The following is a 27,180-nucleotide window of genomic DNA, read 5'->3' as shown; positions in this document are numbered from 1 at the left end:
AATACATAAAATCTTTAAAATAAATAAATAAGTAAATAAAACACATATGCAATGGAGAAAGAACCCAAGTATCTTTTTTTTTTTTTTTAAAGATTTTATTTATTTGAGAGAGAGAAAGCACATGAGAGGGGGGAGGGTCAGAGGGAGAAGCAGACTCCCCGCCGAGCAGGGAGCCCGATGCGGGACTCGATCCCGGGACTCCAGGATCATGACCTGAGCCGAAGGCAGTGGCTCAACCAACTGAGCCACCCAGGCGCCCCCTTTTTTTTTTTTTTTAAGACTTTACATTTATCCATCAGACAGAGAGAGAGAAAGCGAGCACAAGCAGGGGGAGCTACAGGCAGAGGGAGAAGCAGGCTCCCCGCTGAGCAAGGAGCCCCACATGGTACTTGATCCCAGGACCCGAGCCGAAGGCAGATGCCCAACTGAATAAGCCACCCAGGCGTCCCAAACCCAAATATCTTTTATAATTCTGTTTCACTGAATCTATAATGATATTCTAATATTCAAAATACATCACAGCTTGAGGAGCTACAGTGTTTATGGAACAACCCAGTAAGGAGGTCCCTAGGTCTCAGTTGAACCAGGTTAAGAATCAGTCTTTTGAAGTCTCTTGATTCCAGGACCAAGATGGCTAGACTCATAGCACCTTATAAATGGCTGATACCATAGTTAATGAATAAATAAACAAACAAACAACCTGTTAACTAGTGGTTCTCAAACTTGGATGCTCATGAGAACCCCCTATGAGCTTATATAAAATGGAAATTCCTGGAGATCCAGTCCACTCATTATCTATGGAATCAGGATCTCCAAGTGTGAGGCCAGGGCCTATCTTCTTTACCTTGCCCAATTAAATAGGTGAGGACGCTTAATGAGCTGGTATTGGGAAACGTGCTTTATGCAAATACAGGTGTTCACTCCATCTCACATGATCAATAACCTAGGGTGAAAGCACTCAGAGGTGCTGTGGGAAATAAAGATCAACCAAAATCGGACGTTGCCGATCTAAGGCCTAAGAGCAAGTGGGCAGGAACGCGCAGCCGTGTGGATTCCTCCCCCTCTCACATCTCCTCCCCCTCCCTCTTACCAAACTGAGAACACTGAAACAGTCTGAGGAATTCGGCACAGTCTGAGTAAATAATGGCCAAACGTTTCCTAAACTTGTGAAAGACATAAACGTACAGATTCAAGAAGCTCAGAGAATCCCAAAAAAGAGAAGTTCAAAGAAAATGACATTTGGAGACTGCTGAAATAGTCAAATGCTGAAAACCAAAGACAAACAAAACAAAAACCTGAAAAGCAGCCAGAGAAAAACACATTACATACACAATTAAAGTTACCACCGCCTTCTCATTAAGAATGAGAAAGACCAAGACAGTAGAGTGATACATCTAAAGTGCCTAAAGAGTGAAACTATAAACCCAGAATTCTATATCCAGGGAAAACATCCTTCAAGAATGAAGGGGGCACCTGGCTCAGTAGGTAAAGTGTGCGACTCTTGATCTAAGGGTTGCGAGTTCAGGCCCCATGTTGGGCATAGAGTCTACTTAAAAACATAAGGGGGGGCGTGCACCTGGGTGGCTCAGTTGGTTAAGCGTCTGCCTTTGGCTCAGGTCATGATCTCAGGCTTCTGGGATCGAGCCCCACTTGGGTCTCCCTGCTCAACTGGGAGTCTGCTTCTCCCTCTCCCTCTGCCCCTCCCCACCACTCATGCGCTCTCTCTCTCTCTCTCAAATAAATTAAATCTTACACACACACAAAACAAAAAAGAGAAAGAGAGAATGAAAGTGAAATAAAGAAATGTTCAGATAAAAGGAAAGTAAAACAACAGAACTGGGGTGCCTGACTGGCTCAGTCGGATAAGCTGCTGACTCTTGATTTCAGCTCAGGTTATAATCTCCTGGGTCCTGGGATAGAGTCCCATGTTGGGCTCCTTCGGCTCCATGCTCAGCAGGGAGTCTGCTGCTCTCCCTTCCTTCTGTCCCACCCCCTCCCCGAAATAAATAAATCTTTATTTATTTATTAGAGAGAGAGCACAAGCAGGGGGAGCGGCAGAGGGAAAAGGTGAAAATGACTCCGCTGAGCAGGGAACCCAATGCGGGGCTCAATCCCAGGACCCGGGATCATGACCCGAGCTGAAGGCAGACGCTTAACTGACTGAGCTACCCAGGGGTTCCACTAACTAGAATTTAGATAATAATTTGGAAGAAAAAAAAAAAAGGAAATCGTAAACATAGAAGTAAATATGAAAGACAATTTTTTCTCCTTAATTTCTGTAAAATAAAAATTATAATACTGGATTATGGGATTTCAAAGGTATGTAAGGTGCAACAGATACGACAATTAGAGTATAAAGGCTACATGACAGAGTTGCACAGTTCTTACATTTTATTTTTTGGTTTTTTATTTTTTTGAGAGAGAGAGTCCACGCATGTAAGCACGCACATGCGCACAAGCAGGGGGGAGGGGCAGAGAGAGGGGGAGAGAGAGAATCTCAAGCAGGCTCCAAACTCAGCATGGAGCCCAACACAGGACTGGATCTCATGATCCTGAGGATCATGACTTGGTCTGAAATCAAGAGTCAGACTCCAACTGACTGAGCCACTCAGGCACCCCTAAAGTTCCTGCACTTTATATAAAGTAGGCTGTGAGAGCCAATGATGCCCACTGTAATCCCTAGATCAGCCACTTAAAAAAAAAAAAAAGGCAATGACATATAACTAAAATACCAATAAAAATTTTTTTGGTGGAATTTTGAAAAAAATTTCAGTTGTTCAAAAGAAGATAGGGAAAGAGGAAAAAAGGGACAAAAAACACGAAAAAGAAAGAGAAAGCAAACAGTAAAATGGTAAGCCTAAATCCAACCTTATTAAAAAGTACACTATTGGGGCGCCTGGGTGGCTCAGTTGGTTAAGCGACTGCCTTTAGCTCAGGTCATGATCCTGGAGTCCCGGGATCAAGTCCCGCATCAAGCTCCCTGCTCAGCGGGGGGTCTGCTTCTCCCTCTGACCCTCTTCCCTCTCATGCTCTCTGTCTCTCATTCTCTTTCTCTCATATAAATAAATAAAATCTTAAAAAAAAAAAAAAAGTACACTATTTTTATGGACTCAAAGAAAACCCTGAGTAGCCACAGCAATCTCGAGAAAGAACAAAGCTGGAGGTACCACACTCCCTGATTTCAAACTATACTATGTAACTACAGTCATCAAAACAGCATGCTAGGGACACCTGGGTGGCTCAGTCGGTTAAGCGTCTGCCTTCAGCTCAGGTCATGATCCCAGGGTCCTGGGATCGAGTGCCGCATCGGGCTCCCCGCTCCGCAGGGAGCCTGCTTCTCCCTCTACCTCTCTATCTCTCATGAATAAATAAATAAAATCTTTAGGGCGCCTGGGTGGCTCAGTTGGTTAAGCGACTGCCTTCGGCTCAGGTCATGATCCTGGAGTCCCGGGATCAAGTCCCACATCGGGCTCCCTGCTCAGCAGGGAGTCTGCTTCTCCCTCTGACCCTCCTCCCTCTCCTGCTCTCTGTCTCTCATTCTCTCTCTCAAATAAATAAATAAAATCTTAAAAAAAAAAAATTAAATTAAATCTTTAAAAAAAAAACAAAAAACAAAAAACAGCATGCTACTGGCACACCGATCAGACACACGGATCACAGACACACGGATCAATGGAACAGAAGAGCGAGTCCAGCCATAAACTCTCGCATGTATGATCAATTAATCTACAACAAAGGAGGCAAGAATATAAATGGGCAAGACAGCTCGCCAACAAATGGTGTTGGGGAAACGGGACGGCTACAAGTAGAGAACGAAACTGGACTGCTTGCTTTCACCACACATGAAAATGAACTCACAATGGATGAAAGACTTGAATGTAAGACCTGAAACCATAAAAACTCTAGAAGAGAACACAGGTGGCAGGCTCCTTGACATCACTTAGCAATATTTTTTGGACCTGATTCCATAGGCAAGAGCAACAAAAGCAAAAATAACAAATGGGAGTACATCAAACTAAAAAGCTTTTGCACAGAGAAGAAAACTATCAACAAAGTTCTCGCCTACTGAAAAGGAGAGAAGTTTGCAAATCATTTATCCAATACGGGGTGAATATCCAAACCTCATATAACCCAACAGCAAATAAATAAATAAATAAAATAAACTAATTAAAAAATGGGCAGAAGGTCTGAATAGACGCTTTTCCAAAGAAGAAATCCACATGGCCAAGAAGCACATGAAAAGATGCTCAACACCACTCATCATAAGGGAAATACAAATCGAAACTACAATGAAATATCACCTCATACCTGTTAGAATGGCTAGCATTTAAAAAAAGAAACAACAGGTGCTGGTGAGGATGTGGAGAAAAGGAACCTTCGCGCACCGTTGGTGGGAATGCAAACTAATACAGCGACTCTGGGAAACAGTATGGAGGTTCCTCAAAAAATTAAAAATAGAACTACCACATGATCCAGTAATTCCACTTCTGGGCATTTATCCAAAGGAAAAGAAAACACAAACTCAGAAAGATATATGCACCCCTATGTTCACTGCAGCATTATCTACAATAGCCAAAACTACGGAAGAAGCGTCGGGAGTCCACTGATAGGAACTACTCAGTCCCTTTCTTAACACATCGTGCCACTGTAATTCTCCACATAGACCTTATCATTACTAGGAAATTTCTTGTCAACTCTTTTGAACAGCTATCCTCACCCATGCTCCTGAATTCCACACCTACACTATAGAGACTTCACTGTTATACTCACTGCTCTATCACCAGCACCTAGAACAGCGCCTGACAAGAAACAGGCGCTCCATAAACACTTGTTGAATGAATCCTGTGGGTAGGCCAGATTCACTCTACTCTTCCAAAGGGCATCAAGCTGTCCCTGGGGACCTTTAGGATGCCACCCCACAGGGAAGAGAAGGCTCTTCTATCTGGGGTGAAAGAGAGTCTCACCTCTGAATGGTTTCTTCCTGCTCCTTAACCATGTGTGCCAGTTGCTGAAAGATGGAGCCCAGCTCGACAATTGTGGACTCGATGTTCTGCATAGTGTCTGCCCGGCTCTGGATGTAGGAATCCTTCAGAGGAGAGAGAGTGCACGTGAGCACAAGGAGCTTCCTCAGGCGAGGGCCTGCCTCTTTAGGACCCTCCTAGCTTGCCACTCTACTCAAGGCACATTTCAAACACTTGCTAGCCGCCCACTGGGGGTAACAGAGGAGCATCTCCTCCCCGGTTCAGAGCCCAGGTACCTGCTCATCAATGAGCTGCAGCTGCTGGCTGGTCCGAGAGTCCATCATGTCAATGGCCACATCCCCAGAGGCACGGGACTCCGCCCCCAAAACCACAGCACTGCCCCCTGGGGAAAGAAAGAAAAGGCACTTCTTCGTACTTGAAAGCAGGTTCAAAGCCCACGTGCTCTGAGTTTGAGTTCCAGCTCTGGCACTTACTAGCCTTGTGACCCTGGACAAGTCATTTAACCTCTCTGGGCCTCAGTTTCCTCCCCTTTATTTATTTATTTATTTTTTTAAGATTTTATTTATTTATTTGAGAGAGAGAATAAGAGACAGCACAAGAGGGAAGAGGGTCAGAGGGAGAAGCAGACCCCCCGCTGAGCAGGGAGCCCGATGTGGGACTCGATCCAGGGACTCCAGGATCATGACCTGAGCCGAAGGCAGTCGCTTAACCAACTGAGCCACCCAGGCGCCCAGTTTCCTCCCCTTTATTTTATTTTTTTTTTAAAGATTTTATTTATTTATTTGACAGAGAGAGACATAGCAAGAGAGGGAACACAAGCAGGGGGAGGAGGGAAGAAGCAGGCTTCCCCGCGGAGCAGGGAGCCCGATGTGGGACTCGATCCCAGAACCCTGGGATCACGACCCGAGCCGAAGGCAGACGCTTAACGACTGAGCCACCCAGGCGCCCCTCCTCCCCTTTAAATAAGGCATAATAATAATGGCTTTCTCAGAGGGCGGTGGTGAAAATTAAATGAGAGAATGTGAACGAATAATAAAAATATTAGAAACAGTCATTCTACTGCACATGACTGAATTCAGCCCCGACAGTTGAGAATGTGGAAGACTAAGTGCGGATCATGAATGCCAGCGATCGGGTTTGACCTCTGAGAGAGAAATCCTGGCGTCTCCCTGGCCTGTCCATTCTCCTAAGTGAGCCCTGCCCTCACAGGGTTAGAGAATGCCATCACAGCCCGAGTAACCGAGTCTTAGCCCTCAGGACTCCCCACATTGCCGTTGACTTACCCAGGTGGTTGGGGGCCAGAGGCAGGGCTGACACGGGTGCTCGGGAGAACTGGTCCCGCCGGTTCCTCTGCTGCTTCAGGTTCTGGGATTGGGGAAGAAATGCAAAGCTCCTGAGGCCTCTGGGAAGCAGGCATGTTAGAGAGAGAGAGACCCTCCTGTTGGCCTAGGATGCTGTTATCCTCACCCCTCCACTTGTTCCTTCCCCATTTCCCCCTTGGACCCTTACCCCGGTTCCTACTCCTCCTCACACAGATTCTTCTTACCTCTGTCCTCACTTCTAAAACTGATTTGAAGTCATTGGACATCGAGGCCAGTTTTGACTAGAAAAAAAGGAGAGAGGGTCAGCCAGAGAAGACAACACCTTTCTCCCTTCTGCATCCCCCTCCACTGATCCCAGGTTCCCCCACCTGCAGGGAGACCACGATGGTGTTGGAATGAGTTTGCAGGTGCCGGCCGCTTTGGCTGCCCTTGGCCCTCACGAAATCCTGAAGCTGGGCAATTTGTTTGTTGAGGCTATTGATGTCCTAGGGAGAGCCAACAGAAAAACTGTTAACCAAGGTGTCCTCAGCCAATGTCTCTCCCACATGGACAGCTCTGGCAGGGAGAACAGAGTGGAAGCTATGAGCAGGAGTGAGGGTATTTCGAAGTCAGACCAGAAGGGCCTGCTGGGACGTTCCAAGCTCCGGACTTTGTTCTGGCTCAGTCCCTGCTGAGTAGAGACTGAAGAGGTGAAATCTGGTCTCATCCATTTCTAAATAAATGACTTGTTTACCCCCTTCACCCTATAGCTCACCTCCACCCTGTGAGGCCAGGCACGTGGCCACAGAACTACTTCGAAGGCCAAAATCTCACACCCAGAGCATGCTGACCAGCAAAGCACATATGCAGCTGTCAGGAGAAGGGAAGGTAAAGTAGCATAGCCAGGCTTTCTACACCAGACCAAGGCATCGTCCGCTCCCTGATCTGGCTTGCCAAGGGCCAGGGAAGACAAGAGAGACGAAGGAGGTAGCCGGGGAGTGGCAGAGAAAGTTTGCCCAGGGGACTGGGGGGGGAGCGGGGAGAAGAGGTCAGGAATAGTGAGTTCAAGGAACAGGCTGAAGACAAACTAGATTAGTCAACTTCTAGAATTCCTCCAATAGTCCCCCCAGTTAGCATTCCAGCCACAACCATTCAAGACCCATGGACGATATCCACTGCTGATTGGTCTGGCCCTTTGGAGCTGATGCAGCCTCTTCAGAGGACCATGTCCAAACTGCATTCCACAGCTTCTCCCCATAAAATCTCCTCTCCCACAGTTCTAGCTTAGAAAATGGTACCACTTCCCACCAAGGCGCCCAAGCTAGAAGCTTTTTTTTTTTTTTTAAGATTTTATTTATTTATTTGACAGAGAGAGACAGCGAGACAGGGAACACAAGCAGGGGGAGTGGGCGAGGGAGAAGCAGGCTTCCCGCTGAGCAGGGAGCGCGATGCGGGGCTTGATCCCAGGACCCTGGGATCATGACCCGAGCCGAAGGCAGACGCTTAACGACTGAGCCACCCAGGCGCCCCTAGAAGCTTCTAAGTCACATACTCATACCGCCTAAACCCATCTCTATGCCACAACACAATCACTTAGGAGTCACTTACCAGGCCCTGAGCGCCTTGTATCTGTGTACCATGTGCCACACAGCACACCAATCAGCTCACAACTTTCTTTGTCCTTACGCTTAACACAGAAGACAAGTCCTAACTCCCCGCCAAAAGCTGTTCCCCCTTCTCTCTCCTTTTCCATTTTGGTGAATGGCACCACCAGTCACCAGCTGCTCAGATCAGACACTGGAGAGCCATCCTCAATTCCTCTCTTTCCCCCTTAATCCATAGAGAGCCTAGTGGGAGCCCACAGAGAACCCAGTTCACCTTTTCTACTAAACCTACCCTAGACCATATCGTCACCTTCTCTCAACATTCGCCAAGAGCCTCCTAAATGGCCTTCCTCTTACAGCCTGCCCTCAACAATCCACCCTCAACACAGCAAAAAGAGTGAGCTTTTGAACCAGAAATGGAGCATGTCATCCCTCTGCTTAAAATCTCCCAAGAGCTTTCCACTAAATTTAGAACACAAGCCAAACTCCTTACCTGGCTGACGCAGACTCTCTAGGCTCTGGCGCTGCCCATTTCCCTGACCTCATCCCCTCTCAGTCTCCTTCTCACTTGCTGCAACCACACTGGCCTCCTTCGTGTTCATCAAATGCACTAAGGTGGCCCCCCTTCAGGGCCTTTCCCTTTGCTATTCCCACTTTCTGGAAAGTGCTCCCACCAGATCTTTGGATGACTGGCTTTTTCTTCACCATTCAGGTCTCATTGCCACTTCTCACAGGCTGTCCTAGATCACCTCCATCTACAGTAAGCCCTTACCCTGAAGAACTCATGTCCCTTGTTTCTTTAATAGGATTCACCATCCTAAAATTGTTTTTTCTATCTACTTGTCTAGTGTCTGTTCACCCATTCAGAAAGGAAATTCCTGGGGCGCCTGGGTGGCTCAGTCGGTTGAGCATCCGACTCTTGATTTTGGCTCAGGTCATGATCTTGGGGTTGGGACTGAGCCCTGCATTGGGCTCTGTGCTGAGCATGGAGCCTGCTTGAGATTCTCGCTCTCCCTCTCTCTGCCCCTCCCCACACTCTCAAAAAAAAAAATAAATAAATAAATAACGAAGGAAGGAAGGAAGGAAGGAAATTCCCCAGGGCAGGTACCACATCTGTCTTGCTCCCTGCTGAATCCCCCAGAACCAGGTAGCTGTAAGTCACTCAATAATGTGACTTCAAAAACAAACACCTGAATCCCCACAACCACCCTCTGAGGCAGGTGCTGTTATTAGCCCCCTTTTATTCATTAGGGAACTGAAGCTCAGAGTAGTTAGGTGGCTTACCAACATTACACCATAGGCGGTGGACTTGGGATTTGAACTTGTCTGTCTGAATCCAGGCAGTGGATCTTCAAAGCCTATGCAACAGCGCCCCAATAGTTCATGGTGTCCTCTCTCCCCCACCCTGCACGGCGCCTCATGTCACGGCTGGCCCAGCCTCTGCCAGGGTCACCGCCCCTTCACAACCGACAGCAGCAGAGCTTCCTCCCTAGCCTCTCTGCCCAGCCATGCTCTGGGCTGGTTTTTCCCCCCTGCGGTCATTCAACTTCACGTTTTATTCTCATGCCATTGGGCTGAGAGAAGAAGGAATCACAACTGTACAGATTCTGCTACAACTATACAGGGGTCTTTCAGACAGACTTAGAAGCCAGATTCTCATCGTCCTTGCAGCCTATGGCATTCAGTGATTCCATGCTCCTTACCCAGGCCCACAATGATCTTCACAACCAGCACCAACCTACCTTCCCAGCCTCATCTCCTTTTTTTTTTTTTTTTTAAAGAGTTTATTTATTTATTTGACAGAGAGAAGCACAGCGAGAGAGGGAACACAAGCAGGGGGAGTGGGAGAGGGAGAAGCAGGCTTCCCACTTAGCAGGGAGCCCGATGCGGGGCTCGATCCCAGGACCACAACCCGAGCCGAAGGCAGACACTTAACGACTGAGCCCCCCAGGCGCCCCCCAGCCTCATCTCCTGCCGACCAGTCATCTGATCAACAAACAGCGAGCACCTCCTCTATACCAGACACTATTACAGACATTGGGGATACATCAGGGAACAAGCAGAAAGAAAAAAAAATAATCTCTGCTCTTATGGCACTTACACGTTTTTTCTTTGCTTGGGGGTTTGGGGGATGAGGTAGAGGGGAGGGAACAAAACCAATAAATGTAAGTAAGTCAATGACAGAGAATGTTAGAAAGTATCAAGTGCTGTAACAAGAAAACAGAGCAAGGAAGGAAGATCACAGGTCTGAGCACTGAAGTACTAAACAGCATGCTCAGGATAGGCCTCCCTGAGCAAATGACATCTGAACAGACTTCAACTTTCTCTTTTAAAAGCTGGGCCACTGTGCACAGTTTCCTCTGTCTGGAATGTTCTTCCACTGCCTCTCTGCAAGTCTTGAAACCAGTTCAGATTTCACTCCCTCTATAAAATCTGGAATGTTCTTCCACTGCCTCTATGCAAGCCTTGAAACCAGTTCAGATTTCACTCCCTCTATAAAATCTATAAAATCAGTGTCCCCAAACTGTCTCATTCATCTTTTCGTAAGGTCTAGACCACTTGCCTTCTCCTCACTGTAAGTACGAGTTTGTGGGACTGGACACCTCCTGTAGACAATAAGCCCCGAAGGCGGAAATCTTGCCTCAAGTTTGCGAGGCAAGTGCCCAGCAGTGCTCTGTACACAGTTGATAACCAATCAGTGTCCACTGACTCAACGGATGAGCAGATGTCTGGGGCTGGCTCTAGAAACTTACTCTGGGCCCCATGATAACGGGAACTCATCAAAGTGATCTGACTGGAATGCTAGTTCCTGATAGCTAGCAGCTCACCTGTTTGATGATGTAAGTTAGCTCTTCGATTTCCACTGCTTTATCATCGAAGAGGGACTTGCGCTTTGCCACTGCAGAGACAAATGAGGCCACGATGGGGGAGGTCAAAGACAAGGCTCAGGGAGTACGGTTCCTCAGCCCTCTCTGGTTCACTGCCCCATCTCTGAAAGACCCCAAGAACACTCACAGATTGTCAGCTTCTCCAGCTTGGCAAATGTGTTGCTGAGGTCTTTCCCAATGCGCCTGGAAACGAGCATTAGTGAGAGCACCACGGGAAAGGGCAGGACAGGGCCTATTCCCACATTAGCTCCAGCAAAACCGACGCGGCCCTCCCTCACAGCCAAGGCCACCCAAGCAAGCCTACTGATCCCCAGACACTGCAGCACCCCACCACGTAACTTCTCTCAACTTACTTGGCCATGAGGGTAAATTCACTACGCTGCCGGACAGCACGCAGAGCCGGCTTGTTTGTCTGGATTCCATTCTGAAATGCAACATCAAGAGGTGACACTTTAGTCCCCCTCCCCATTTCCAGCTTTCACTGTTCCTCGGGTGTCCACTAAATTCTCCCTAGTACTTCCACCAGACGATCTTTTTTTATCAGTAGTAGTCACTTAGAGCTCACATTTGAACACGGGTAGACCCAGGTTTAAATCTTGACTCCACCACTTATTAGCTGGGAGGTTTGGGGCAAGTGACTTAAACCATCCTGAATCTGTTTCCTCTTGCATAAAATGGAGACAATCTACACACCTCCTATAGTTGTTGCCAAAATTAAACAACACAAGGGCTATAAAGTATTTTAGTTAGATACCTCCTACATTGTAAGCACTAAATAAATGATAGGCACTATTACCATTCTATTTCTCCAATCAGGAAATCAAAGAGGATAACTGGAAAGCTCTTGGAGATCATACAGAAAAGCACTTGTTAAGAGCTGAGCAGTAAAAATATTTAAAATTACAGTCACTCAGGTCCCACTTCTATTCAGGATGTCTGGATTAAAACAAGGGAATCTAATTTGTAAAAAAGCACTCCAAAGTAATTTTGAAAAAAACTACTTATCAAAAAAACTGCTTTCATTTTATAGATGTAAAAACTGAGGCCCAGGGGCACCTAGGTGGCTCAGTTGGTTAAGCCTCTGACTCTTGATCGCAGTTCAGGTCTTGATCTCAGGGTCATGAGTTCAAGCCCTGCACTGGGCTCCACCCTGGACATGAAGCCTACTTTAAAACAAAAAACCCCCTACACCTCCCAAAAAACCCGAGGCCCAACTAGACTAACTTTCCTGAGGCCACAGAGCAAACTTATGGTAGGACTATTCCGGATCTAGAATTCAAAGTGCCTGTCTCTGAGCTAAAGGCTCTTTCTAGAACCTGTTCCTTATTCAAACCAAATATACTGCAGCCACCTCTCATCCTGAGATATTCCTTCAAAGAGTAGCAACCCTACCCTCTGGTGGAATTTCTCAAAAAACAGTCTAGGTCCTTGCCTCTAGATAACTGACCCACTCCTTTCCTGTTGCTCAGTAGATCCTACAGCCCCCTCCAAGCTGCATCAGTTCTCCATCAGGTCACCCCCCAAATTATGTCAATTAACGGTGCTGGAGCACAGCCTCTCCCAGATTTCAGTAAGGCTCACTCCTGCCTTTCCCACTCCTGGTCCTTACCTGACGGCTCTGCAGGGACTTGCAGGCAGACAGGAACTCCTGGGTCCGATCCCGGCAGGACATGGTGTTGGGAGGGGGAGGGACCAGGGTCACTGGGGGGGGCAGAGGGGCGATGTCGCTGCTGCTACTGCCAGCAGTTGCAGGGGACAGGACCTGTGTCTTTGAGAGACCCAGGTAGACACCCTGATCCGTGTTCTTAGACCCGTAGCGTTTCCGCGGGATCATTGAGACGCATAACCTCGGACTGTTGTGGAGGGGAGAGTGTCATTCCCCAGGCAGCCTCCTTCCCCGCAAATCCCACCCCCCCCCTCAGTAAATTCTCGGGCCCCTTCTGCACTTGGCACGGGCTTTCGCGCCCAAAGCCACCCGCAGATCCTGGGGCCGGCTCACGGCGGGCAGGGCTCCGCTCTCCCGCCCGATCCGTCCCGCTCCTCAGACTCTACCAACTTGGCTCCGGCGGCCAGAGCGCGGGCCGGGGGCCGTGAAGCGGGGGCAGGGCCAGAGGCAGGTCCCGTGGCCCCGAGGCCCCAGCCCGGCCTGTGCAACTGCCCCAGGCCTTAACCAGGCCCTCTCGTGTCCGCGGATCCCTTCGACTCCTAAGGGAGAAACGGTGACGGACCCCCTGAGGGGTACACACTTCGGTGGGCGGAGGGGGGGGGAAAAAAATCTCTGGGTGTTTATTTGAAACAGGAAGTCCCACCCCCGCCCAAGTACCGCCTTCTGGAGGACTGGAATCACTGATTAGCTAGTGCCGACGTCTTTCTCAACAGGGGCTTTCCTGATTGGACGGCGAAGTATTCCCTCACCCGAGCCGGGCCGGCAGGACTTGCCCGCTCGCCCCAGGTTCCCTTCCCCCCCCGTCGCCGCCCCCGGAACGCCGCTGCCCGGAGCGGACACGGCGGCCAGACCCCTCCTAGAGCGAGTCCTACCTCCTCTCTGCCGCCTGCCGCCGCCACCACTGCCACAGTCTCCCGGATGGTCACCGCCTCCTCCCCAAGCGCTGTAGCCGCCGAAATCCGACCAAAGTAGAAGCCGCCACGTCACCCCCACATAACCCCACCCCCGGGTGACGAGAGGGCGGTGCCACGCCTTTTGGAGCACAGCGGCCCGAGAGACACGCCCTCCCACCCAAACGCCAGAGCGACTCCGTCCTCCCATTGGCTCGGCCGCCCGTAACCCCGCCCCCGAGGAGCTAGAGCCGGGGCCCAGGGGGCTGGGTCAGCCCCAGGGGAGGAGCCTTAAAGAGCCCGCACCTCCGCGGTGCCCGCGTCGGTGTGCCCAGAACCGGCAGCGGAGGCGCTTGCACTCGGGCAGGTACACGTTAGAAACTTTATTCTCTGGAGGCTGGGGCAGACTGAGAGCAGGGCACCTGAAGGTCACCCCTTCTCCGGCTCCTCCAGGACCCCCTCCCGGTTGCTCTCCTGTAACCCCTGCTTTTGATTCTGGGCTGATTGCCTCTTGTTTGACCCCCGACGGCTGAACAGGGATAGCCGCCGCCACAGCACGGTGATCAAAAGGCTTTCATTCGACCTGCGATTCGGGCCGTCCTGCGGGTCCTCATCGAAGCCTGCGGGGATGACGAGGCCACTGAGCTCTGCTCTACCCTCCCCGGTCCAACCTCCTGCGGTCCCAGTCCGGGCAGCCCCTTCTCCCGCTCCCCGGGCCCCGTTGGTGTGTCTTGGGTCCCACCTTCGCCTTCCTCTGACTCGGCCTCCTTGGCCGGCTCATCGGAGGTCTGAAAGTCCTTGTCTTGGCAGCAGCCCATGGCCCAGAGCAGCCCCGAACTCTGTGCCACCCTCGCCAGCCCGCCAGGCTCCCGGCCTGGCTTTTGTGACGTCAGATATCCCACTGCACCAGCGCTGGGAGCAGCCACCCCTTTTTCCTTTCTCCCATCACAAAAGGCTCAGGGTCATGGTGGGTGCTGAGATGTTTATTTACCAAGTGAGCACAGGCTCTTCAGGGGCTGGTGGACCCAGGCCGCTTCTTTTTTCTCCGTCTGGTTTGGAGAGCCCCTTGGGTCGGCTCCAAATCAGGGAGCTTCCGCTTGGCAGCTGCCTCCAAGGAGGCCCAAAGTTCATCTGTCTCTGTGTCTTCTGGGAGCGCCTTTTTGGCCTCTTGGGGCTCTTGGGGCTCATCCTGGTGAGTGGAAGAAAACTTGGGGGAATCAGGGGCACAGTAACAGATGCAGAGGGAAGGAGGATCTGGCTGGGAAATAATCGCTTTTATTTCCTGCTCCCGGACACTATTCCCATCCATGCTCCTATATCAACCCTTGGCAGTAACCCTGTCAGGATTACAACTATTGTTTGTTTGTTTGTTTAAGATTTTATTTATTTATTTGACAGTGAGAGAGAGAGAGCGCACATAAGTAGGGGTGCAGCAGGCGGAGAGGGAGAAGCAGGCTCCCCGCTGAGCAGAGAGCCTGATGTAGGGCTCAATCCCAGCACCCTGGGATCACGACCCGAGCTGAAGGCAGACGCTTAACCGACTGAGCTACCCAGGCGCCCCAGGATTACAACTATTAACACCCCTCGGAGAAGTTTAGTAACTTGACAGAGAGTTCCAGGTCTGTGTTCCAGCCGCTGCTTTTTTCTCTCCCCAGGGAAATGCTCACATCTGTGCCCTTGCTCCCACCATTCCCAGACCCAACTGCTTACCTCCCAGTTATCCCTGCCTGACAAGAGAAGGCAGTTCAGTTGAGACTTGAGATAAACCTGCAAAAGATCAGAGGCCTTAAGGAGCCAAGCACACTGAAACAGAAACACGGATGGGGAGACATGAGGCAGCCAGCTCTCACCTTATGCTCCAGGCCCCGTGGATTCCGGATCCTGTGTACCCTCAAGACTCTGTCCAAGCCACAGGAGGCTAGTAGGGGCTTTGAAGGGTGGCACTGTAATCCTCGGACACTGCCTGCTAGCCCCTTCAGACAGCCCAGGAGGCGCCCTGGAGAAGGGGGGCGGGGGGGGGGGGGGAGGCATCAGCACGAGCTGGCCAGCCAGCAACCATTAAATGTTTCTTTCCTTTTTTTTTTTTTTTTTACAGAGAGAAAGAGAGAGAGAGTAAGTGCTTGTGTACAGGAGGGGTGGAGAGAGAGAGAATCTTAGATAGGCTCCATGTCCAGTGTGGAGCCCATTCTGGGGCTTGATCTCACAACCCTGAGATAATGACCTGAGCCGAAATCAAGAGTTGGACGCTTAACCAAATGAGCCACCCAGGCGCCCCAATTGTTTACTATCTCAATCACTTTATGTTTCGATATTTATTCTTCAACGTAACACCGGGACAGGAGTTATCATTGGTATCTCCATTTTACATGGTAAGGAGCTAGAAGTCACAAGGAGCTGAAGTAACTTGTCCAAGATCCCATAGCTTCTGGTGAAACCAGGATTTGAACCCAGGCAACAGGCACCTGAATGAGGGCTCAACCACTCCCCTGCACCCCGTCGGATGGCATCCTGCCTTTCCTCCCATGCCCTGCCCTCCTGCAAGGCTCCCTGGCCCACTCACCTTGCCGAAGGTCAATCTCTGCCAGCTGCCCGTGAGTGTTCCCCACGATCACTGAACTACGGAGGGGGCCAGAGGCGGGTGCGGTCAGCAGGGGCCTCCTGGAGTCCTCTCTGAGCCGCCCCCCCCCCGTCCTCGCAACACTTACTTGGCCCCAGGAGTGAGGGTCATGGCTGTAAGCGGGTACTCTCCATAGGTGGCCTCCAGGACTGGCCGGCGCTGGGGGGAGGCTGGATCATAGACACGGACCTGGAAAACACCGAGGCATCACAAGGGCAGCCCACCCCCCCGGCTTCTCCACATCTTTACCCCCTCCTTCACACACCGCTTTCTTGTTAATGACCGACTCTTAGAGAAACTTTCTCATCTGAAATGTACCCCCTCTTTTCTGAGTGTTAGGGAGGAGCGGGTAGAGGAGATCTGCTTAGGAGCATGAACGGTCCGCATGTGTGAGCATTCCATCCCTCCAGACTCCCACCTTGGGATGAAAAAGCAAGCCAGTCCAACTGTCAGAGAGTACTGCATTTCAGAGAAATTTAGCCTGAACAACAGAGGAGAGAGGAAGCCCTCAGGGTGTGTTTTGAATAGAGGCATATCAGCAAGATCAGATGTCATTATGCAGGAGTAAAGGAAATGGGGCAAATATAGTGACCCAATCCTGCCTGGGTCTTAGGACTTCAAGTGAGGCCAGCTGTAAAGATCCCCAGCTGGACCCTCGCTCCCTTCCTCCCTCCTATAAAATAGCTGAGGAGCTAAGGCTGGAGAGGAAAGGGTCAGGCCTGGGTCCCAAAGCAAATCAGAGGCTGCATCAAGACCAGAACCCAGTTCTCTTGACACCCAGTGTCCTCTCATCACACCTGTACGCTGTGCTCCTACTGTGAAAGGGGCACTCTATTCTCTCCTCCCTTCCAGGTGAGAAGCAAAGGAAGGCTCACAGTCCAAAACACTCATCCAAGGATGCACTAAAAGGTCACTGGCTCAGCCACAGGGCTGGGACGGATGGAGGAAACGCTTCCTCTAACTCAGGGACAGAGCCTGGTGAGAAGGGCAGCTGTGCCAAACAATGAGGACTGAGCCTGTGCAGGGAGGCTGTTTCTCCAGGAGGCTGCTGCAGCCCAGGAGGGGTGAGATGGTGCCTCACCTGGTGGTACCCTGTGCAGGTGACAAGCTTCTGAGACCCAGGGAGGAACTGTATGTCCTGATCCCAGATGGGAACCCGCAGGTCAAGCCAGTCATTCCGTACCTGGTGGGGGGTGGATATATGGGGGACAGGTTGTGGGAGGCTCATAGGCTTTTCCTTCAGCCCGTCAGCAACATCCCCTAAAGCCCATCTGGTCTCTGACTCAGTCAGTGGCCTCAGCCTCCCTGGACCTCAGCCCCAGCCCCTCCCACCCCTGTCACTTACATTCTTGGCCCTGAACACAGGCTCCTCAGACCCCTGTAGGTCCCACACCTTCAAAGCATTCTCTTTCCCACCCGTGGCAACCATGTGGGGGTGTGCCGGGTCTTGGCGCATCCTACACACCCCAGGACCCACACTCAGTTCCAGGAGCTGAAAAGAACAGGAGATGAGAGGGGAGACGAGAAGCAGTTCCAGAGTCTTTAAATCTCTTCCCCCAAAGCCCTCACTTGGTTCCTACCCTGGCCCCCATCTTCCCCAACCATCACCAGCAAGGCAGGGGAGCCTTACTGGGTCAAAGGATGCCTCCTTGTCGTTGTGCCAGACTTGGATAATCCCAGATTCCACACATGTGATAAGGGTGCTGCAGGCAGAGGGAGGACAGAGTTAGGTTTAAAAAAAAAAAAAAAAGTGTAAAAGTCTTCTCCAGGCCCCAGTCGACCCACCCCCAGATTCACATTAACGAGACTTTCTCCTTTCAGGTCTGTTATTTAATATCCTCGATGGGGGGCAGGGGTTACCAGTTTTGGAAGTGAGGGGATTGAAGCTCTGAGAAATGACAAGATTTGCCCACACAACTAAACGTCAGAACCAGAGCTGGAAATCAAGTCTGTGATACTCCAAAGCAGAGTACCTTTGCTATTCCACAGCTGGGGGCACCTGGCCCCGCTGGTCTTTCTCAATCTTGAGCAGATCACCAGGAGTCAGGATCAGTAGCTATGAAAGGACTGAAGTGGGACTGGTCTAAATTTAGGGTCTGGCCAAGGTCAAACACCAGCTTCTTCTCTCCAGTTCCCAGTTCAGGGTTCCAGACACTAAATGTCGATCCGTCCCTCAAAGTACACACCCCTCCCATGAAGCCCAAGCAAGTCTCTCCCAGGATGTGTAGAGCCCGAGCCTATGTTCTTTCTCACATCTGTCCACCTTCTCCACCTCGGTTCAGGCTGTGTTGTTTGCTTGGGCTGTGGCGACAGCCTCCCAACTGCTCTTTCCAATCCATTCTCCACACCCCTCCTTGCTCAAAACCCAATACCCCCCACCACCTGCCAATCACAAGTGCAAATCTCTCAGCCTGGCTCTGAAAGCCCTTTACATATAATCCCTACCTATCTTGTCCATCTTGTATTAAAATGCATCCTTGGCTTCAACCCCTAAATGCTGTTTATCTTCCCCAAAATATGGTGTAGTCTAACACCAATCCTTGGCCTCTGCCCAGGCAGTAGCCTCTTTCTAGAATGCACTTACCCCTGGGGCGCCTGGGTGGCTCAGTTGGTTAAGCGACTGCCTTCGGCTCAGGTCATGATCCCAGGATCGAGTCCCGCATCGGGCTCCCTGCTCAGCAGGGAGTCTGCTTCTCCCTCTGACCCTCCCCCCTCTCATGTGCTCTCTCTCTCTCATTCTCTCTCAAATAAATTAAAAAAAAAAAAAATCTTTAGAATGCACTTACCCCTTTCTCCTCCTGTCAAAATTCTGCCCATCCTGCATGGCCCAGTACAAATGTCTCACCCACAGACACTTCTAGATCTCACTTGTCGGAACACCACCAAACCTACACAGCCTATTCACAGCCTTCTCTATCTTTGAAGGAAAGCTAGGCCAGTTACCTAAACCGCTAGCACTTTCCTATCCTTTACTTTGGGAACTTCACCATATTGCTGGTGATTGTAGGGTCAGTTTTCAAACACACTCTAAACTATTAAATGACTTGCTCAGGGTCATCCAAAACGCTATGGAGCCAGGATGCAAAACCCTTGCGGATGCAAACTCCATGAAGGTAGGTACTTCATGTGTCTGGTTTACCTGCAGCCTTTGCATTTCGCCCAGTGCCTGTTACTCAGCAGGTGTTCAATAAATGCTTATTATAGGCAGGACACAGGTCCCTGTCACGCAGCCCCGGCCCGTGTCACTATGGGTTGATCGTCATTATTCGGCCTTCCTGAGGGAGCCTCCACGCTCTCCCCGCGACCTGAGCGTTCAGCGACGTGCTCAGTCTTACCCGTCGACCTGGGCGAGACCTCGGAACGTGCCCTCCCCACCAGGGCAGTGCTTCTGGCCCTGGAATCGGCCCTCCTCGGTGCTGAAGTACCTCACCGTTCTGTCGGCGCAACCCACCAGGATCTGCGGGCAAAGGAGAGCAGGATGGAGATCAAAGCGAGGCTGCCGCACCTTGGCCCCCCAGCTCGGGACCGAACAGCGGCCGCTCACCTGAGTCTCGCCGCCCGCGCCCCAGCACAGGGCGCTCACCGCCTCCTCGCGCCGCGGCTGTCCTGCCGCCGTGAAGTTCGCCGCCTGTTTGCGCTGAAGGTTCACCCCTGCGGGAGGCGGGTGTCAGTCGCGCCGCAGTCGCGAGCGGGGGATACCCCCCCCCCACTTCCCGACGCCGTGCCCAGCCACCAACCTTTCAGGATCCCGGTCTCGGTGCCCACCCACACATGGTTCCAGCGTGCCCCAGCAGCCGCCATAGCGGAGCGCCGCAGGCCACGGCGCGTACTTCCGGCGCAGTGTTGGCGTCACCAGCGCGCGCCGAGCCCCATCGGGAGGGACGCCCTCTCCTGGAGTTTAAGGAGCCGGAAGGAAAGAACCTGGCTGGTTCCGTGCGAAGAGTTTGCGACTTTTGATCTCGGGGTCTCGACTTTGAGCCCCCAGGTTGGGTGTAGAGATCACTCAAAAACAAACAAAAAGCTGGAAGAGTAAAGATCCCCTAACTTCGCCAGCTGGTTTTGCTTTACGAAGACGAAATCTGGAGATAACTTGTGATCTGAAGAGTAACTTGACAGTTTTGCACTTGGAGTGGAAGGCATCCTAACCGGACCGCGTCGCCTGAAGCCAGACCTAGTCCGTCTCCCGGCTCCGAAGCATCATGTACATCTTGTTTTCTGTACCAGTCAAGAAAGAAGAGCGCACTTCAGAAACAATTCAAATCACTAATGAGGCTCATGGTTTCAACCTCGATGTATATAAAAGACACAAAAGGAAGAAAGATGGGGAAATTGAAATCTTAAAACAGAAATCTGCAAAGTGGAGGTAGGGGCGTCGTTTTTCTTTCCTCACATTGAGATTTGGTGATGGTAAAACTCAGCTCCAACTGAGAGTAGAAATCTGCAGAATTAAAACTATTTCTCCCAGGGACAAACTGCTTCTTTACAATGTTATAACAGCCCCTTCTTTGAGTGACTGTTTCCTCACAGAGATTTTTGTTCTCTGAAATTAGAGAACCAGAAACCGTTTGAAATTGTATCAGTACAGAGCTGCTGGTGAGAGTTCTGAGCATCACATTCCACATTTAACGTTGTATTACCAAGGAAACAAGCGCCCTGGGTCTACTTCACAGTCTACCCCTGATACTCACCTCTTTGCGCCCCCCGCCCCCGCAGCCCTACTTTGTATTGAGCCTATCACGTTAAATTAAACCTAAATCCCCCCCTTACCTTTAACACCCTACATTTAAATCCTTTATTTTGTGAGACATCCTCTGTTGGACGGTTTCTCTCATCGTCAGGTCGGGGACACACCTGGGGCTTAGGCTAGACGAGGCGACTCAGTGGTCTCCAGGGGTAAAACGAAGACGTAAGGAAAGGCAAATGAAGTGCTCCGCCCCCCGCCCCAAACGCCATCAGGTAATTTATGAATCTTATACTTTTTCTAAACGTAGAGTAATGCCCGTGCGTAAAAAGGAAGATAAAGCTGCGGCTTCTTCCACTTCGGATTGAGAAGGTCCCCTTCATAATAACTGTCCCTCAGCGAGAACGCGTGACAACGCATCAAATATAGCAAGAAAATACCAACTTAAAAGGGTGGGGAAGTAGTGAATAACACTCATCTTGCAATCAACCTGTATTGTTCTATCTTACATTTCTTAGCCCTATCGAGCTCTCGCGGGCTCGAGTCTTCCATAAAATTTACCCAAAAAAATATTAATACACTAAGCGGAAAAGCTTTTGTATTAATGAAAATAAAATACAGAAAAAGAAATCATTAATTTTTCGTCTGAACCTCACACAAAATACAGAGATCAAATATTAAAAAAAAGAAATAACAAGTACCAAATTCTTTTTTTGGAATACAATTATTCCCCCGAAGGGGTGGTGCACCGTTCCTGGAAGTACTGCAATACCAGGTCGATGCGTGGAGTGGACGGAGCAAGCTCCTATTCCATCTCCTAGCTCCAAAAATCCATTTAATATATTGTCCTCGGATAGAGGACGTATCAGATATTAAACTGATAAGAACAGATACTACACTTGATCTTAGCCAAAAGGCCGAGAAGCGATGCTGAAGTGTTGGCTTGCCGGCAGCCCTTACCCTTGGGGTAGCTTTTACGGTAGTGGTGATTTTGGTGGCCTAATGATTAGATTACTTTGCAATGTGAAGTTCCTCTACAATTCAATTTCCCATTATTCTTACTTCATAATAATAGCTAGACTTTAAAAAAAAGCCTTAAATTTTGTTCTTTACTTCTTTGCCTGCCTGTTCACCCTCGGTGTGCTTTACATAAGCCCGCCCCTGAACTGTTTTTACTTTCTTGGGATTGGTCCACATACAAGTCGGATTGTGATGTGGGCGTGGCCTTCCCCCCTTCCCTTCCCGCTCCACCGCGTCAGTCTGCGAGCCTGAAGGTTTTCAGGCGGTTTCCCGGGGGTGTGGGGCGGCGTCTCCTTTAGTGTGTGAATGACCGTGTGGCGGGTGCCGGCGCCCGTCTCCCGGGCCTTTATTTGGTGAGGCTGCAGCTCCCACGCACAGGCTTTGAAGAACCGGGTTGGGATCCCTGCTCCCTAGTCCGTGACTTGACGTGAGGCCCGTTGCTTAGACCACCGTGGGCCCTTCGCAGAGGGGAAAAGCGGCCCCGAGAAAGGCCTTGCGGACGTTCCCGATTCCTAAACCCCGGTGGGAGAGAGGGGGTGCGGCCAGCATAGATAAAACTGAAATGAAGCACTTCCTTTGTAGGCTCAAGGCAAAGACAGCTGTATGAAAGGGTTTGAGATCAGGCCGGGGCTGAGAAGGAACTTGGGGTCCCGTCTTCTTGGAAACTCTATTAATGGAAATGTGGAATGTTCTGTCCGAAACCTCCTTAACAAGCTCTGCACCCGGGCTGGAAATAGAGGCCGAGTGTCTGTGTCAAAGTGACCGGGTGGGAACTTCCGTTCTCACTGAGAGGCTTTTAATTAGCAAAATGTCTGGGATCGATGATTTTAGAGAACAGGGTTCTCAGCAGTGTGTCCCCGATGTTACTAAACAGGGGCAGTTTCTACAGGTCCCCATAAGTAAACCCAGGGCCTCCCCGGAGGGGCTGAATTAAGAGGGCGTGGCCAGCAGAACAGTGCCCCCAACCCAGAGGCCCAGGTCCTAATTCTCACAACCTCCCAATGTATTACCTTGCAGGGCAAAAAGTACTTTGCAGATATGGTTAAGTTAGGGTTTGGGGAAGGAGAGGTTATCCTGGATTATCTGGTGGGCACCTGTGATCACAAAGGTCCTTATCAGGGCTAGAGGGACGCAGGAGCCACCAGCGTCAGAGTGATGCGGCATGCAAAAGATGGATGAGCCATTGCTGGCTTTGAAGATGGAAGGGGGTCATCAGATGGATGTGGGTGGCCTTCTAGAAGCTGGAAAAGGCAAGGAAACATTTTTTTTTTTAAAGATTTTATTTATTTATTTGAGAGAGAAAGAATGAGACAGAGAGAGCATGAGAGGGGGGAGGGTCAGAGGGAGAAGCAGACTCCTGGCCAAGCAGAGAGTCTGATGCGGGACTCAGTCCTAGGATTCTAGGATCATGACCTGAGCCGAAGGCAGTCGCTTAACCAACTGAGCCACCCAGGCACCCAAGGAAACAGATTCTTCCTTAGAGCCTCCAGAACAGAATGCAGCCCTGCCAACACAGCTTGATTTTAGCCCAGTGAGACCCGTTTTGGACACCTGACTTCCAAGACTGCAAGATAAGAAGTTTTGTTTTAAGCCACTGAGTTTGTGGTAATTTGTTACAACGGCAGTAAAAACATACAGGGGCAAAAGCAAAACTTCATTTCTTTCAATCTCAACCTTCTCCAAATTCTGCAAGACCCAACCTTGGGCAGACCACAGCCCCCTAGCTGAGCAGCCTTCACCTTCTGCCCAGGCTACAGCCAAGGGGCCCAGACTGCAGATTTGGGGCCGGGGGTAGTTCCCTAGGTGGGGCTGCAGCAGCCCTGTTCCTCCTCTGAAGCCAAAGCAAGTGGGGAGTGGCTCCTTCACTCTCAGTCTGCTGTTATCCCTGCCTCTTCCTATCCAAGTACGGGACACTGATAGTGCAGGTGCCATAAAAACTTAGAATTAGGGGCGCCTGGGTGGCTCAGTTGGTTAAACGTCTGCCTTTGGCTCAGGTCATGATCTCAGGGTTGTGGGATCAAGCTCCCTGTCAGGCTCCCTGCTCAGTGGGGAGCCTGCTTCTCCCTCTCCCTCCCCCTACTTGTGTGCGATCTCTCTCTTTGTCAGATAAATAAATAAAATCTTAAAAAACAAAAACAAAAACGTAGAATTACATTTGCTCCTGGGAGGCTATTTGTCCATTTCTTTATGCTTATTGAGCACACACTCTACAATGATAAAATCAGGCATGGCCCTTGCCTTCATGACGTTCATAGTCTACTGGGGAAAACCGGGAGAAGAATCCTGGGGTCCTCCAGGCAAGAGCTGGTGGGGACCCGGGCAGGGGTGGCTCTATGGCAGAGGTGGAGGGAAGTAGGGGAGTTCACAGAGAATCACTGGCTTTGATGACAGGAAAAGCGAGGCACACATGAGGGGGTCCTGGAGGCCCTGTGTGCAGGCCCATGCCAGGGTTGGCCGGGGGAGCACTGCCCCTGACTTAAGGCTGGTTCCACCTGGCCCACTTTCCTGTGGCGACTCTGGGGTGGATTTGGGCAGCTCCTGGGCAAGAAGCACCAGCTCTCCTCTGGGCCACCAGTTTCACCCTGTCTGCTAATGTGTATCAGCCCCCTGGCTTTCTAGAAATTTGAACGTACACTTTCCGCTGAAAGGCTCTCATCCGGTGCCTGGGCTTTCTATGCCCCAGTGGCAGCTGATTCCCTGTCTCCAGCCTCACCGGTCAGTGGTGCCAGGCACCATTCCAAGCGCTTTATATGTTTTAACAACCTTAAGAGAGAAGTAGTCACTATCATCTTTCTTCTCTAACAGGTGGGGAAACTGAACCACAGCAGGTTAGGTGACTTTCTTAAAGTCACACAGCTGGTAAGTGGCAGGGACGCCAAACTCAGCCACCTGGCCTTGGAGCCCCCATTCCTAAAGTCTATGCCCTACCACCTTTGCTGGGCTCTCTCCCTGGATGTCCGGGAGGCATTTCAGACTCACTCTATCCAAAATGGTTGTGTGTCCCCACTGAAACATCCTTCATGCTCCCTTCATCTCACTCCTACATTCGTCAGCTTGGCCTGTTGCTTCTACTCCAAAATACATTCTGAATGACTCCGTTTCCTTCCCTGGGCTGTTCCTCAGCCTCCACATCTCGCCACCTCCTCTTTCCCATCTTAGGTCAAATGTCACCTCCTCCAAGATGCCTTCCCTGGCCACCTTCTCACCAAATCAGAGTCTTGTTCTCTGCCACCATTTCTCATAAATCTCAGGGTGTCTGCATTTAGCACTACTGGCATTTTGGGCTGAATAATTCACTGAGGAGTGGTAGAGAGGGAGCTGTGCATTGTAGGGTCTCCCCACTGGATGCCGTAGTATAGCACCCCCAAAGCTGTGACAATCAAAAATGTCTCCAGGGATTGCTAAGTGTGGTCTGGGGAGGGGAGGCAAAATCACCCCTGGTTGAAAACCACAGTGCAATTTCAAATATCTTATGTATTGGCTGTCTTATTTTCCCTTTCCCTCTTCCTGTAGAAAATAACCAGACAGCAGTCAACAAAGGCAAGAGCAAGGCCATGGCTCTTCTGAGGAGTACACTGCGAGGTTCAGGACAGAGCAGCCTGTCAGTGGGTGGGGAGATAGGGGATTGGGTGTAGCAGACCTGAGCAGGTCAGGGAATCAAAGGTCTCAGTGTCCAGTTGGGTTTCAGGTAAGTAGGTCAAGGGGTGAGCAGATGCCCCTGAAGCTCAGGGGAGAGGTCTGAGGCATCGGGAAAAGGGGGAGCCAGGCCTCAATCATTCCAGCACTCTCCCCCATTTCTCCACGTTGTCTGTTATTTCTTTCATCTTTTAGCCAAAGTAGCCATCGACTTGGACCAGAATTTGAATTCATTTGCCCAATGGTGAAAATAGTGCTCCTGGAAGGTTTCATTGTCAACCAGACTCTTCTGCTAAATATTGCCTGGCTCCTGTGCTGGCTTAGACCCAGCTTTGGTTCCATCACCTGCTTGCTAAACTTCCCTAGGCTGGATTAGATCAGCAGTGTCCTGGAGACTCCCAGAGAAAACAGCCTGGCCTAATGGTTAAGCACCTAGGACTTTAACTATTGACCACCCCCTTCCCCTGCTCTTCTAGCTCTGTGATAGCAGGCAAGTTCCTTGTCTCCTTGTGGGGTCCCTCCTCCAGCCGAGGATACTTGTGGCACCTACCTCCCGTGGTTAGTCGGGGGAGAGGTCCTGCATGTAGGGGCTGGTCTAAAAGCCCCACACTTGCTTGTAGTTGTCAGTCTCAGTTCCACCTGACCTCTTTGTGGCTTTAACACAATTCATCTGGTATTTCCAGATTAGCACTCTGCCGATTGTCCCACTGCTTGCGGAACCTCATTGTGGGTTTCTAGTGCTCCTCCCCACGTTTCTCCCCCCCCCCCCCCCGCCGCTTTAAAACTGGTCCTCCTTCAGGGTACTTGCATGTTTTTTTCTTATGCAACCCATTTTCATAGCTGAATTACCGTTATTGACAGCTCTCAGATCTGCATAGTTACCATTTAATGAGCAAAAAATCCATTTTTTAAAAAGATTTTGAGGTGGGGGGAGAGGGAGAGAGAGAGAGAAAGTGTGAGAGCGAGCTCGCACAAGCAGGAGGGGCAGAGGGAGAAGCAGGCTCCCCGTTGAGCAGGGAGCCAGACAAATTGGGGCTCAATTCCAGGACTCTGGGAGCATGATCTGAGCTGAAGGCAGATACTTAACTGAGCCTCCCAAGCACCCCAAAAGCATGTTCTTTAAGTTGCCTTATAGTTTTTTTAAATGATTTTTTTTAAAAAAGATTTTATTTGAGGCTGCAGGCGGGGAGGTAGAGGGTGAGGGAGTCTCAAGCAGACTCCATGCAGAGCGCACAGCTCAGAGCCCCAAGCAGGGCAGATCCCAGGATCCCAAGACCAGGACCCAAGCCAAAACCAAGAGCCGGACACTCAACCGACTGAGCCTCCCAGGAGCCCCTAAGTTGCCCTATAGTTCTGACATAATATGCATACTTTAAATTTTACATATGGATGGGAATCCCATTTTGAGCAACAGAAGGATGTTCACTATAAAAACTACTTATGTCAGGGCACCTGGGTGGCTCAGTCGTTAAGCATCTGCTTTCAGCTCAGTTCATGATCCCAGGGTCCTGGGATAGAGCCCTCTATTGGGCTCCCTGCTCCACGGGAAGCCTGCTTCTCCCTCTCCCACTCCCCTTGCTTGTGTTCCCTCTCGCGTCGTGTCTGTGTCAAATAAATAAAATCTTAAAAAAACCAAACCTACTTATGTCAACCAGAATTGCCTGGTGGGATGGGGATGGGGATAAGTTGTTCACTAAGTGTGAAGATTTGAGCCTCCAGGTGAGGCAACTGTTTAACTGCTCTAAAGATTAAGCATTGATCTATGCACACAAAGGTCACCCCAGACAGTGCTTCTACTTTGACTTCCTTTACTGTCCTTCATCCCCAAAGCCAGCTTGCCTAGGGACAATTAAAAAGCAAGGTTTGGGGGCACCTGGTGGCTCAGTCAGGTCTTG

The 27,180-nt window shown here is 50.4% G+C and overlaps 3 protein-coding genes and 1 non-coding gene across 11 annotated transcripts in view; all 4 read right to left on the bottom strand.

Annotated features, from left to right (window-relative positions):
• Positions 1-13,463, bottom strand: part of STX5 (syntaxin 5) — an 18,064-nt gene extending 4,601 nt beyond the window's left edge. For 2 of the 6 annotated variants that reach the window (XM_081797958.1, XM_006730355.3), the window contains exons 1-10: positions 13,314-13,449; positions 12,385-12,628; positions 11,129-11,199; positions 10,903-10,958; positions 10,716-10,786; positions 6,673-6,789; positions 6,529-6,585; positions 6,266-6,347; positions 5,258-5,364; positions 4,965-5,086 (exon numbers count right to left, since the gene is read on the bottom strand). In XM_081797958.1, coding sequence (XP_081654084.1) covers positions 4,965-5,086; positions 5,258-5,364; positions 6,266-6,347; positions 6,529-6,585; positions 6,673-6,789; positions 10,716-10,786; positions 10,903-10,958; positions 11,129-11,199; positions 12,385-12,609 — 908 coding nt within the window. In that variant the 5' untranslated portion in view covers positions 12,610-12,628; positions 13,314-13,449. Of the gene's footprint in view, positions 1-4,964; positions 5,087-5,257; positions 5,365-6,265; positions 6,348-6,528; positions 6,586-6,672; positions 6,790-10,715; positions 10,787-10,902; positions 10,959-11,128; positions 11,200-12,384; positions 12,629-12,827; positions 13,189-13,313 lie in introns of those variants that run through there. The other 4 variants (XM_081797957.1, XM_031024883.2, XM_081797960.1 and 1 more) reach the window with 4 other exon arrangements.
• Positions 13,464-13,699: 236 nt separating this feature from the next.
• TEX54 (testis expressed 54) lies at positions 13,700-14,287 on the bottom strand. The gene is given in 2 exon segments (XM_081797964.1): positions 13,700-14,018; positions 14,021-14,287. Coding segments are annotated over 2 exon segments (387 nt in total). The 5' UTR covers positions 14,150-14,287; the 3' UTR covers positions 13,700-13,760.
• On the bottom strand, positions 13,700-19,825 carry WDR74 (WD repeat domain 74). 3 transcript variants are annotated; one of them, XM_031024885.2, is made up of 12 exons: positions 19,686-19,825; positions 19,493-19,599; positions 19,284-19,405; positions 17,579-17,651; positions 17,294-17,440; positions 17,030-17,131; positions 16,037-16,137; positions 15,892-15,947; positions 15,182-15,327; positions 15,042-15,098; positions 14,323-14,520; positions 13,700-13,951 (listed from the first exon to the last, which is right to left on the bottom strand). In XM_031024885.2, the coding sequence occupies exons 1-11, from the start codon at positions 19,747-19,749 to the stop codon at positions 14,341-14,343; spliced, it is 1,155 nt and encodes a 384-aa protein (XP_030880745.1). In that variant the 5' UTR covers positions 19,750-19,825; the 3' UTR covers positions 13,700-13,951; positions 14,323-14,340. The 3 variants fall into 3 exon arrangements, with proteins under 3 accessions (XP_030880745.1, XP_006730421.1, XP_081654087.1); XM_006730358.3 differs by lacking the exon at positions 13,700-13,951 and having other exon boundaries at positions 14,300-14,520; XM_081797961.1 differs by lacking the exons at positions 13,700-13,951; positions 19,284-19,405; positions 19,493-19,599; positions 19,686-19,825 and adding an exon at positions 19,088-19,272 and having other exon boundaries at positions 14,300-14,520.
• Positions 19,826-21,367: 1,542 nt separating this feature from the next.
• Positions 21,368-21,558, bottom strand: LOC115939914 (U2 spliceosomal RNA). The gene has a single exon (XR_004074689.2). It is a non-coding gene; the product is annotated as a U2 spliceosomal RNA (small nuclear RNA).
• Between the last annotated feature and the right edge of the window lie 5,622 nt (positions 21,559-27,180).

The sequence above is a fragment of the Leptonychotes weddellii genome, chromosome 11, assembly GCF_054177405.1.
Source record: "Leptonychotes weddellii isolate Sample4059 chromosome 11, ASM5417740v2, whole genome shotgun sequence".
NCBI classification, from domain to species: domain Eukaryota; kingdom Metazoa; phylum Chordata; class Mammalia; order Carnivora; family Phocidae; genus Leptonychotes; species Leptonychotes weddellii.
The sequence above is the reverse complement of the archived record's forward strand: the minus strand, read 5'-3'. Positions and strand labels throughout refer to the sequence as shown.